This window comes from Acomys russatus, chromosome 1 (assembly GCF_903995435.1).
Source record: "Acomys russatus chromosome 1, mAcoRus1.1, whole genome shotgun sequence".
NCBI lineage: Eukaryota > Metazoa > Chordata > Mammalia > Rodentia > Muridae > Acomys > Acomys russatus.
The window spans coordinates 94,896,549-94,909,399 of NC_067137.1; the positions used below are offsets into that span (position 1 = coordinate 94,896,549).

The 12,851-nt window shown below is 38.4% G+C and overlaps 1 protein-coding gene across 1 annotated transcript in view; it reads left to right on the forward strand.

Moving 5' to 3' along the window:
• Window positions 1–12,851, forward strand: part of Ylpm1 (YLP motif containing 1) — a 72,644-nt gene extending 59,793 nt beyond the window's left edge. The window contains exons 18-21 of the mRNA XM_051149322.1: window positions 1,761–1,812; window positions 6,520–6,650; window positions 11,481–11,663; window positions 12,125–12,851. Coding sequence (XP_051005279.1) covers window positions 1,761–1,812; window positions 6,520–6,650; window positions 11,481–11,627 — 330 coding nt within the window. The 3' untranslated portion in view covers window positions 11,628–11,663; window positions 12,125–12,851. The remainder of the gene's footprint in view (window positions 1–1,760; window positions 1,813–6,519; window positions 6,651–11,480; window positions 11,664–12,124) is intronic.

Consider the following 12,851-nt stretch of genomic DNA (forward strand, 5'->3'; position numbering starts at 1 on the left):
GTAACACTCTAGTTTTACATCAGAAAACTAGTAAGGAAGTCTTAAAATTGTCCTCTGCTGGGCTCTTTATTTCCAAGTGGCTTGCTGCTTTAAGCAGCAGGAGGATGACAGTGTTGAGAATGAATAGAATGGTTGCAGCAGTGGGTAATGAATACTTTTTTTTTTTTTTTTTTTTACTTTAATCTAAAGCTTCTTTAACCCAGTCACATAGGAGAACCTAGCTCTTTTATTCTTGGGAATCTATCCCAAGGGTAAAAGATTCCTGGGCAATATTAATCAAGGTGATATGAACAACCTTCGAGTTTCGTGTCATTCAGACCAATTTAGCAGAATTCTCAGTAAACTTTGCATTTTCAGTTCTGTATTGGATGAAATCCAGGCTTTTCTTGAGTAAAAGAATCCTCAGGGATTATTATTGGTGAGGTAGCTTCCTGCCTTATGTGCTTCTGCAAACCTAGTATATATGATTCGGAATCTATAAATGTATTATATATATATAATGTATTTATATATATATATATATAGTGATGCTTAAGGTTTTCAGGTGTTTAGGTAACACTTGGGCAAGATTCTCAGTATTCAACTCTTAAAACCATCACTTCAGCACAGCTTTTCTTGAGTTGGTCTAAAAGTGTTTTTTGAAAAGATGATGTAATTTATAATCTGAAGTACTACCTACTCCTTCCTAGTTCTGGTGTAAAGACTAGGGATGTGTAAATCCAAAGGTTTCCTAGAATAAGGATGCTCACAAAAACTCTGCTGTAGAGATTGTTACACGGTCTCCAGCATGTTCTCCAACTCAGATGTGTTGGTCTGTTTATGAACTCGAACATTCTCAACAGTAGAGAGAGGACTCCTAAAAGAAAAGTACCTTCAATCGATTTGTCTGGTTTACTAGGTCCTAGTATTATTGTTTCCATATAATAGGATCTAATCAAAAACACTCCAAATAAAGGAATAGGGGACTCATGATAAGTTGATATGGAATAAACTGGCTAGAAGAATAAACAGAAGGGATCACTACATAGTTGTAGGCACCCTGGGATATTGGAAAATGGGGAATTTGTTTAAAATAAAGTACTCGGTTATCTTATATAAACTATAAATTGCCTGTGGTAATTTCTGGTTCATCACATAATAGGAAAACATAGTATTAGAAGATATCAAAAATAACTTAATTTCATCTGGTGAAAGAGAACTACTCTGAAATAAAATTAACCTTTGTAAGCTCTAACTGGTCTGGTACACAATTGAATCATTTTAAATGAGTGTGAGCTTTATAACCTGGTAGTTGGGTCAGATACCAGTCTTTCTTCTCAAGTACAAAAAGTGACACTGAATATCAAGAAACTATCTGAACACTTTTGGACATCGTGGCTTCAATTCCTTGAGAAAGTACCTAGCTAGTTTATAAACTCTCTGAATGATGTTGATCATAGCTCAGTAACTGTACGTTCTTACCGTAAGTGCTTGTACATCTGCCGTTGGGGCTACAGTTGTGACCTTCAACTGTACCTGCCTCAAAGCACCTTCATGATCCTCTCCTGACAACTGCTCTGAAATTTGCAGTGAAGTTTGGTGAATTTGATTGCTTACTTTCTTCAAGGATAATAAAATTGTGTTTTCCATAAGGATATATTTATAACTAGTGCGTGGAAACTTGGTTCCATTCCCAGTTTTAATGCTTTTCCAATTCAAACGTGTTATGCATGTATGTGTCTCTTTCTAACCCTTCGAGCTTCTCTCTGTGTACAATTTAGGGTTACATTCCGAAAAGCAAATGGGAGATGGACACTTCTGAGGCAAAGCTAGGTGGGTATTTTCTTTTTTCCTGTTTTTATATGTGGTACCTGATGGTAATGGTCATAAAGTTTTCCATTGCACAAGGAGTAAAGGGCCAGAAACTTCTGCTTAAAGCAAGATTTTGGCCAGCCCACATCGTCTAGTCATTTCACTAGCTTTTGCCTTGACTACTTATATCTGACAGATTAAAAAGAATAATTTTTACAAAAAATGCTTTTTATATTATTGGAAGTTTTAGAAATTAGTAATTAGAAATATTTGATAAGCATAGTAACATACTGTCACTTCTAACATGTTTTTTAGTATTAAATCAGAAATGTGCTCCTAAAATTTTTTTTTTTTTTAAGAATATTTACTCGTAACTCACAGTTGAGCTTGTTTGTGAGTACTTTAATAATAATCCTAATAAGTGTTAGGGTTTTAGAAAGTAACTAAAAAGAAGATACCTTGGGTAATAAATTTGAGTTTCTATAGTGAGGGAAGTAAGTAAGTAGAGTCCATTTAAACTTTCCTTCAGGCTGTCTTTAGTGCCAGGTTAATATGATTGTTTAAATCAAACCTTAGAGTTGCTTGATTTAGTCAAGTTTAACAACAACAAAAAAAAGTATGTACTAAATGGATTCCTTCAGTATTTTAGTGTGATACTGTAAGTTTTTCTTTTTCCTCAATTTTTTTTACTTCACTTAAAGAGACTAATTTAACATGCCAATTAAGATGCGTCAATAAAAATTTAAGGCGCCATGCCAGGCCTTCCTGATTGTGATAGGTAACTCTCAGGGTTTCTCTTCTTCATATACTGTAACTCCAGCACCAAGCAACCGTCTGAACATCCCAAGTCTGCAGAAGTAGTCTGGTCACTCAGCAGTCGTGCTGCTTAGGTCATGTGCTTTATTACATCAGAGGGGATACATTGTATACACACTTGCATGGGTCATCTCTCGCATTGTGCCCAAGCACTTGGGTTAGAGATAGCAGTTGGTATTGAGTAGGTTATATCTTAAAAGATAAGTTCACAAACGGTAGTATTATTGTATTGTGGGAATAGGTGATTGCTATAAAGTCTAAAAAGTTTTAGCATGTGTCAGGTGAAAATTATTTGTGGTTTATTGGCATATTTGTCTATGAATCTTTCCTCTGTGTGAAATCTTAATAACAGTCACTGTCTCCTTCCATATACTATAACCACTTATTTGCTCAAATACAGTTAAACATTTAAGGAAGTAATAGCTACAACTTACTTTTTAAAAGGATGATAATTTTAGTTTTGCCTTTTTAAAATTAGGTTAACCCTGTTTGAAATTCTGTACTTTTAAAATAACCTAAGACTATAAGCTTATTTGTTTCTGCCAGTGCTTTGGCTATTACTTTTGTAGCAAAGAATGATCATAAAAACAAGGGGCTTGTCAGGGGGTACATATTTTAACAAATACTCTTCCAGGATATCATGTAATACATGATTTGGGATTGTGCTTTTGAGCCATCACATTTTCTATTTTCCTTTCTAGTTTCAGAGGAGAAAAGAAAATGGAACATAGCCATGATAACTGGTCAAGAAAGATGTTACTAATATTTGTATTGACTTCTGGGAAATATGACTTATCTATTACTTATTTTTCAGAAATACGTCTTGTACAGTCTGTCAATTTAAAAGACATTGCACAGTGAATTGCAGGTGTGGGTTTGTCATACTTCTAGTAATGGCACTGCTGGTCTGGTGATGAATCTAGAAAGGGGAATTTTTACTTGGTTTTAATAGGAGTGACAATAATGCTTGTGCAGTGACCTAGCATCTGGCACTACTGGATTATCTTGAGAGTAAATCCAACATTGGAAGAAGAACAATTGAGTGGAAGCTTTATCAAAGTATTTACTTCTTTGAGGTTGGGCCAGTTGAAAATTCTCTTGTAACTCATGAGGTTGATCTGAGGATTGGCCTATTTATGTTGCCTTTCATATCTCATCAAATTTAATGTTTAGTAGAGCTTACTTTCCAGAGTACTCCACCAGCATTCTTAGTTTTCTCTTAACAGTGTGGTTCTGCTGAGGTGGGAACACACTGTGTGGCCAATTGACCTGAGACTGGAGCTGAAGGGCCCTGATCATAGAGGAGTTCTTCCAGTAAGAAAATACTTCTAGACTCTTTCAAGCAGCTGATCAGAGTTCATTGCAGAATCTTGATTTGTGCTTAAAATACTGCAGGTCGGCCCTTTCCTCTTAAATCAGAAGCAGCATCAGTTTCAAACGGTTTAAAACTCTCCTGAGCTGTATCTGGCATGGTATTATGGTGTGATAGACGGCTGCCTGGCCAGTGTTAGTTACACCTGCCTGCTCTTTCCTAACTGGGAGATAGATGTGGTAATGCACGAGTTGGGTTTTACACACATCTGTTGGGATTTAATACTGAGGCTACTTAAATTCCAGTGGTGTGATTTTAGTTTCTCACGCTTGTAAGACCTAGAATATTGGAGACTATTACCATCCTAATAAGTCTCTCCATATAAAGTACTCTGTTGCTGTCAACACTGTCACTTGTCTGTACGTAGGAGGTGTATTCTAGTCTTCCAATCATCAGACAGATGGAATCATCTTTCACAGTTGAGATGTAATTGTTACTTAATGTAGGCATATAACTCTTGTATGTTCATTTTGGACAAATTTTCAAATACTATTTACATTTAGAGTTATATAGACGTATCTATGGAGTTCTTCTGTCGTGATACAGTAATATGCCGTGTTAAAGATGTGGTAAATTCTGTGACTGACGAAGTTGGACCAAAAACTTCATCCTCTTAAAACTTCATCTTTTGCAACCCAGGCCTCTAAAAGTGTGAGTGGATTGGACACTGGTCTTTCTTCTGTAACCAACACCCAGATTCCTCTTCCCTTACTTTATACCATCTGAGCATTCTGGTATTTGTATGGATGAGGTGTTCAGCCTTTCTCAGCACTCAAATGAGACTTTAAACATGAATGCACAATATAATTTCAAATTAAATGTTTCAAATAAGGGTGCTCTGACTGGAAATGCAGGCTTTGGGGCTTTGTGTTGCAAATACAGACCACCTGCTCTGTGCCTCCTGCCATTACCTAGTGTACAAGGAAATACCCTTGCAGCTTCCACCCTGCCTTCCTGCATCGCTCGCTACCCGGCATGCTCTGTTGTTAGAATTGAAATGCGAAACCTTTCCTTCAGAGTTTGTTCATGCAAAATTGATTGTACTAAGTTTGGGAATCCTTGAAGTGTATTTAATGAGTATGCTGGAGATTCTTATTTGTGGTAACACTGTACACTGTTGAACTAAGATCAACTTTACTGCTTATGGAATGGCATGGGTTTTCCGATACCATGTATGTAGTCAAGGATCCTGTACAATATGGCCTGTCAGTGGAGCCATATTGGTACAGCACTTAATCAACAGAAGAGGTAGAAGATTGGTTCTTTGCAGCCCATCACAGGAAAATTGTTTTGAAACAAAGATGATACAATTTCCTTGAGTTTTGTTAACTGTTGTCATTAACATTACTGATTTTTCAGTGATAATTGCTTTTGTGAGGGAAGGGTATGGGAACTAAAACCTTTCCAGTTATTCAAAATCTTTACGGCTTTTAAAAGCTTGTATACAGTTGTGTGTGGAGTTGTATATTTGAAAGCATAACTTCTCCCTCCTTGCCACTGTTTCCGATGCACATTCCATATAAAATTCTCTCCGACTCTGTGCCTTAAGGATTTCTACGTACACATTCTGCATCCTTTATGGAGCTGAGTGTTTGTTACTGTCTGAAGCAGTTAAGATTTCCTTTCTTAGCCTACGTTAACAATAGTGTGTTCAGATAACTTCAGGGCATGCAAGTGCTTCATTGTAGCTATAACGTATACAGCATAATATTTTACATCTGTGTTCACAGTCAATACTAACAGCCACTTAAAAAGGCACAACACATTTTCATTGTGTGTTATTTAAGACACCTAATCTCATACCTCACAATTTCTGAATGTGCTGTTTACTTGATAATAGTAAGCTATTGGGAGGCCAACTCTTTCCAGATTTATGATTCAGAAAGAAATACCAGATCTGGTCACTTGGGCTGACTTCCCAGCTTTTAGCATTGTGAGTCAGTAGTACTTTATGGTGTACTCAAAGTACAAGAGTGGTCATCATTGCTTTATAGCATACTCAAAGAAAGTAGGGGGTCTCATATGGTCGTCTTACTCATAAATATTAACTCATGAGTGCTCTTAGGCAAAATCATAATTAAACATCCTTAAACATGATCTTGTTACTATCTTGCTCCTATCTGACTTTCGTATAACACAGTATCTCACATCATTGTGGATCAACTGAGTGGTATTAACACGGTTAAAGAAAAAAAGCAACAATTGTCTTTAAAGATACCTGTTTTTCTTTCTTTCAGAGCATGAGAGCTAAAGTGTGATTCCCTCCTACACAAGGGTGGGAAGCCAGGAGACAGGGTCTTTTATTGCCTTGCCCATATTCATTACTAAATTACCAAAATATAAACATAATGACTACCAGTGCAGACACCAGACACATGGTGGAATCACATAACGTGACCTTTTCTTAGCCAAGGATCTGAAAATGATGCTGCGTTGGCAAATGTGGATATGTCCTCTGGAAACAGCCCAGCCTCCTTTTCCTTTGTGTGTTGTGTGCAGATTCCCACTCTTGATGCTGTGGCTCTGTGTTTATCCCTTAGACAAGTTGGATGGCTTGAGGACTGGAACTAAAAGGAAGCGTGACTGGGAGGCAATCGCCAGCAGAATGGAGGATTACCTTCAGCTCCCTGATGACTATGAAACTCGCGCTTCTGAGCCTGGGAAGAAAAGGGTAAGAGACTTTTGTCTTTAACTACCGTACATAAAGGGCTTGTCCACATAGCATTTGGTTTTTAGAAAGTTGGAGTTTGAGGAATGGATGCCCATAAAGTACTTGTTATGCAAGTATAAGGATGGAAGTTTAGCCTCTAGCTCCCAGTAAAAACTACAGCAACAAAGTCACCACAATTACAGGCATCCCTACCCTGTTCAGCACAGATGGGTCAGATTTTAAAGTTTATTTACTTTTATTTTATTGGTATGATCGTTAACCTGCATTTATGTTATATGTATCATGTGCGTGCCTTGTGCCGACAGAGACTAGAAGGAATACTAGATTCCCTGGAACTGGAGTTTCAGATGGGTATAAGCTGCCATATACTTAATAGACCACATCTGGGTCCTCTGCAAGAGCAACAAGTGCCCTTAACTCCTGAGTTATCTCTGGGCCCTCTTTTTTTAATTCTTTTAAATTCATTTTCTTAGTGCTTGAATATTAAGACAATATTTTAGTATGAGAGAATGAAAATGTTAGTAGATTGTTGCTGTGCTGGGTATTGCGAATAATCCTCAAGTTAGGTATGATGGCACACCCTTAATCCTATCACGAACGAGGCAGAGGCAGGTGACTTCCTGTGAGTTCAAGTCAGCCTACTCTGCATAGTGGGTTCCTCTGTATTGGGAAACAAAAAAGTTCAATCACTGCAGACATGCGGTAAACCCACTCTTGTATGAGTAGTTTGAGGGGCTGAGGAAGGGAAATCCCACTAATGGTCTTCACCTATGCCCGGCCACACACAAGGACTTCAAGACAACATAGAATTGGCTCAAGCTAGGCATGATAGTGCAGCCCTGCAATCTTAGCACCTTAGAAATAAAGGCAGGAAGATCGTCCATGACTTGAGGCCAGCTTGGCCTGCAGAGTAAGACCTAGTGTCACAAAACAACACGTAGAACAGTAGGTGTGGCTCTGCTTGGGAAGTGGCTTGTAAGATACAGTCCTGGTGACAGTGAATAATCTGAAATGAGAACTACAACTGTCTTCAAAAAGTGATTCTCTAGGGTTGGTCATATTAGAAATGACTAGGCTGCGGCTGCAGAGATGGCTCAGAGGTTGAGAGCACTGGCTGTTCTTCCAGAGGTTCTGAGTTCAATTCCCAGCAACCACATGGTGGCTCACAACCATCTGTAATGTGATCTGGTGCTCTCTTCTGACCTGCAGGTGTACAAGCAGGCAGAACACTGTATTCATAACAAATAAATAAATCTAAAAAAGAAAAAGAAATGACTAGGCTTTAAAATGTAACTTGTACTGGTAATGTAACTCAGAGTTTGAGCATTTACCTTCTATGTCAGGCTCTGGGCTCCAGCCCCAGTATCACAAATAAATGAGTCCAATTCTTGAAATTACTATTTATGATTGCTATCCTTAACTAGAAAGAACAGTCTCAAGAGGCAGCATTTAATACAACTTAAAACGATTAAAAAGTGATTAATCTTCAATAAGTTTTAACTTTCTTAGAGTTACATATACGACAATGGATAAAACACATGTACTCAAACAATTAAGTGTTAGTCAAGTTTTTCTGTATAACTTTTCTTTGCAGTTAAGTGTCCCGTGTTCCGCCCCCCCCCCAAACCTACCCAGAAAGTGACATAGTGCTGTAAATCTCAGAAGTACTTTTAGGAAAATCAGAAAGGACTTGGAGTTTTTAAGTTTTCCTAGACACAGTTTGTCTATGTAGCCCTGGAACCCCGGGAACACCTTCCATCAATTAAAAAAAAAATTTTTTTTAATGAGTCATTTATGCTTAATGTATTCTCTTTTTTAATTTGATTATGTCTTGTGTGTGTGTGTGTACACTTTGGTGCATGTGCGTGCGTGCGTGTTTGTAGCAGGCACTTTAACCCGTTGTCTTAGTTAAGGTTTCTGTTGCTGTAGTAAGTACCCTTTATAGTTCAACTTGGGGAGAATAGAGCAGGATTTTCCTCTTACAATGCTCAGGTTCACTTCCTCACAGGGCAGGAACCTGGACGGGAACTAAAGCAGAAATTGTATAAGAAGCTGCTTACTGGCTTCCCATGCTCAGGCTTCCTTTCTACACAACTCAGAACCCTGCACAGCTGGCATTATTCCTGCGTGGTCTAGGCCCACCCACATCTATCATTAATCAAGAAAATGCTTCACAGACTTGCCGTAGGCCAATCTGGTGAGGGTCATTTTCTCAGTTGAGGTTCTCTCTTCCCAAATGTTTCTAGTTGTGTCAGGTTGACAAAACAACAACCAAGCCAGCACAGCCATCTTAGTGGCCACTAACGTCAGTGTTTTCTTGAGAAATAATAAATAAATTAAATAAATATATATATAAATTTTTTCTGTTTTAGAGTCAAAACGTTAGATTCAAAAGTAACAAGGTGGGAGCTGGAGAGATGGCTCAGAGGTTAAGAGCACGAGCTGCTTTTCCAATTCAATTCCCAGCAACCACATGGTGGCTCACAGCCATCTGTGCTGAGGTCTGCTGCCCTCTTCTGTCAGGCAGGCGCACATGCAGGCAGAGCGTTGTATATGTAATAAATAAATAAATCTTTAAAAAAAAACAAAAAACAAAAAAAACAAAGTAGCAGGTTGTGGGACTAGAGGGATAGATAGCTCAGTAGTTAAGAGTACGTGCTGCTCTTGAAGAGGACCCACAGTGGGTTCCTAACACCAACATGGTGACTTAGAACTTAATTCCAGTTCTGGCGAGTCTGTTACCCTCCTCTGGCCAGGGATTCTGCACACATATACATACATGCAGGCAAAACACTCATACATAGGATAGAAAATAATAAGCCTTTAAAATAATTATTTTAAGTAGCTGGTTACAGTTACTCAGTGTACTTAACTGTTGAGGGTGCTTTACACATTTCAATTTACTGAGAGCTGAATGGTCACTGGATGACTGCCCATTTATCACCATTAACACTCGTAATATCTCAGTAAGTGTGCACCCTTGATCCCAAGACCTGAGAGTATGTATGAATTTTCATAGTGCATATTTTTTGGACATAAAGCTCAATGGTAAGACACTTACCTAACATATACAAGGCCCTGGTTCAATCTTCAATATCACAAAAAAAAAAAAAAAAAAGAAGAAGAGAAACGTCTTAGTGGGAGTTTGAAATTCCCAGGGAGAAGAAAGCCACATTTGTTGCAGATTCTACACGGTTAAGTCCCACTAGTACATCTGAAAAATTTATAATTTACTTTTGTTCCTTACCTATAAAACCTGGTGAAACTGCTTCCACGTTGGAGCATGCTATTTGGTGCAACTGTAGTCTATAATTTCAGGCCATGGTCACTCATATTTGGCTCAAGAATAAACTATTTAGGAAGAGGCAAATGTGGGGCTAGGGAGATGGCCTAGTGAATGAAGTGGCTTGCCGAGCAAGTGTGAGGGCCAGAGCTCAGATCCCAGATCAAGTCAGGTGGGTGTGGTGGCCTGCTTGTAATCTCAACGTATAGATAAGAAATCCCCAGAACAAGCTGTCTAGCTGGGCTGATGGATTCTAGAGCTCTGGGTACAAGTCTGAAATTCTACCTCAGTATATAATGTGGAGAGCGATGGAACAAGACACCTGGGGTTAGCTGTTAGCCTCCTCACGCACATGTATGCACACACACCACACCCATGCATACATGCACAACAAAAGTAGAAATGAAAGAGTCAAATATTAACCAATTCTCCATACTGTTGCTCTATTATCTTCCCTCTGGCCGGATGTTAGAAGCCTAAGTATTTAACTGTCAGTCTTGCAAATGTTAAAAAGCGAAGTCAATGCACCTTAAAGTAATAATGCATTTTCATGACCAGTATAAAGGACCCAGAATTCCAGTGTTCTATATTTGGGGCATAATAAATCATAAGCAATATGCTTTGGTACTCTGTGTGCAGTACAAGTAACAGTATCATAATCTCTCAAATATTTTTGCTACTAAAAAATATGAGATATAGCTGGGCATGGTGGCGCACACTTTTAATTTCAGGACTCAGGAGGCAGAGGCAGGTGGATCTCTGTGAGTTCGAGGCCAGCCTGGTCTACAAAGTGAGTTCAGGACAGCCAGGGCTACACAGAGAAACCCTGTCTCGAAAAACCAAAAAAGAGATATATGTGTGTATTTTAACAACTCAAAAAATCTACTTTTTTTTAAAGTACCAATAGGAAATATCCCTGAATCCATCTATCTGCAGGTGAAATCTTATCATAATAACATTTGAAGCAGTGGCCTACACTACTAGCCCCCTGTTCTTTTCTCTGATTAAATTTCAAGTACTAGTTATTGTACAGAGATAAAGCTTCATCCTTGATCAAAGTCCAAATATATTTCTATTTATAGAAACATAATCATATAATAGAAATTCAAAAGTATGTCAAGCTTTAGACAAGCCTAGGGAAGCAATGGCTAATTACGTACAAAGGATAAAGTGGGGAACGAGGTCTGGGCTAACACTAGGTAGATAGGGCTCAGAGCTGTAAAATGAGAATTAGAAGAAAGTATATTGCACGTGGAAAATGCCATTGGTGCTGACCAGAGATGTCATGGAGCTGACAGGACACGTCAAAGAGGCCTTTAGTGGTGGAACTTTGTCTTATAGTTGTGGGAAATTTTGAAACAGGTGAGACTCACAACTGTATTTTAAGAGGATCACACTGGCAGGGAATGGAAACAGATTTTTTGACTTGTAATTATAAGTGTGTTAATCTATCCAAATAATTTGGATAGCAAATTGGCCAAAGAGGGTACTTTTGGGGTTCTCTCCCTCCTTTCAGAAAACCCATTCTAACGCTTTTTTCCCTTTAGGTGAGATGGGCAGACCTAGAAGAAAAGAAGGATGCAGATAGGAAAAGGGCCATAGGTTTTGTGGTCGGACAGACTGACTGGGAGAAGATCACAGATGAAAGTGGTCACCTGGCTGAAAAAGCCCTCAATCGAACCAAATATATATGAGACTTAGTTTTTGAATGGAGTCATTGACCCTCTAAGGTAAGGGTACCCAGCCACATGAATAACCAAATATATATGAGACTTAGTTTTTGAATGGAGTCATTGACCCTCTAAGGTAAGGGTACCCAGCCACATGAATAACCAAATATATATGAGACTTAGTTTTTGAATGGAGTCACTGATCCTCTAAGGTAAGGGGTACCCAGCCACATGAATAACCTATTGTATGGTCACTTCGAAAGTGTTGAAGACAGCGTGCTTTACTAAAAATGATTTTCCTAGTTCTGAACGAGTAAGTACGTGCTAGTACTAACATTTAGAATACAGAATACTAGAAAAGAAAGCAGCTTTCTCTAAGCCAGTTCACTTGTAAAAGACTTGAGAAAAGCTTGGATTCTGTGTTCTTGGGGAGATTGGAGGCATGCTAGCATAGACACTGAAGTCTGCTGAGTCTTCTGTGTGCCCTTTCCAGGAGTGACCCCGTATTCTTTCTTTTCCAGGTGGTTCGCTTTAAGGTGACCTGAAGCCAAGGCCTCATGAAGCTTCTTTGTGTTATGAAGCTTCTTCTGTTTCCACGTTTCAATTTTGTTTTGTTTCTACCACTTTCATTTTTAAAAGTTCTCCAGTATCCCCAAGAAATTTTAGAATCTTGCTATAACCAAGCAAGACATTAATTTTTCTTTTTAACTAATTTGGGGAGGGAGGGTTAGCTTAACTGCTAAAGTCAGGTGGGGATCCACAGGAGGATTCCAACAGAGTATCTCCTCCACTGTACACTGTCCCAGACTGTCATCACTGCTTTGTGGCTGTTCTTGTTTTTTTACTGTATGTAACTAGTAGCTCATTGTACTAGGATTAAAAACAATAAACTTTCACGATAAAGCCAATGACATTCATAGGCTGTACAGTGTGGGCCCTTTTCTCTTATTTTCTTAAATTTATTTATTTTTATTGCTATTTAAATGCAATATGCTCTGCTTGTTGAATACCCCTAAACCTCTTTCTTATTGAGTATTAGTACAGTTATTTGATAGCACATTATAAAACTCAAGGTTCAATGGTAATCAAAACATTCAACTTTGCTTTATAGCTGATTTCTTTTTCTTTAGCCTAACAGAGAGCAAGTCTAAATACCCATCAGTTTCCTGGGAGCATGACTCTTCTGTAAATTTTTTTTTAGGGAGGGGGAAATAAGGTGTTACCTCGTTATTCTTCCTTCCTTTTATG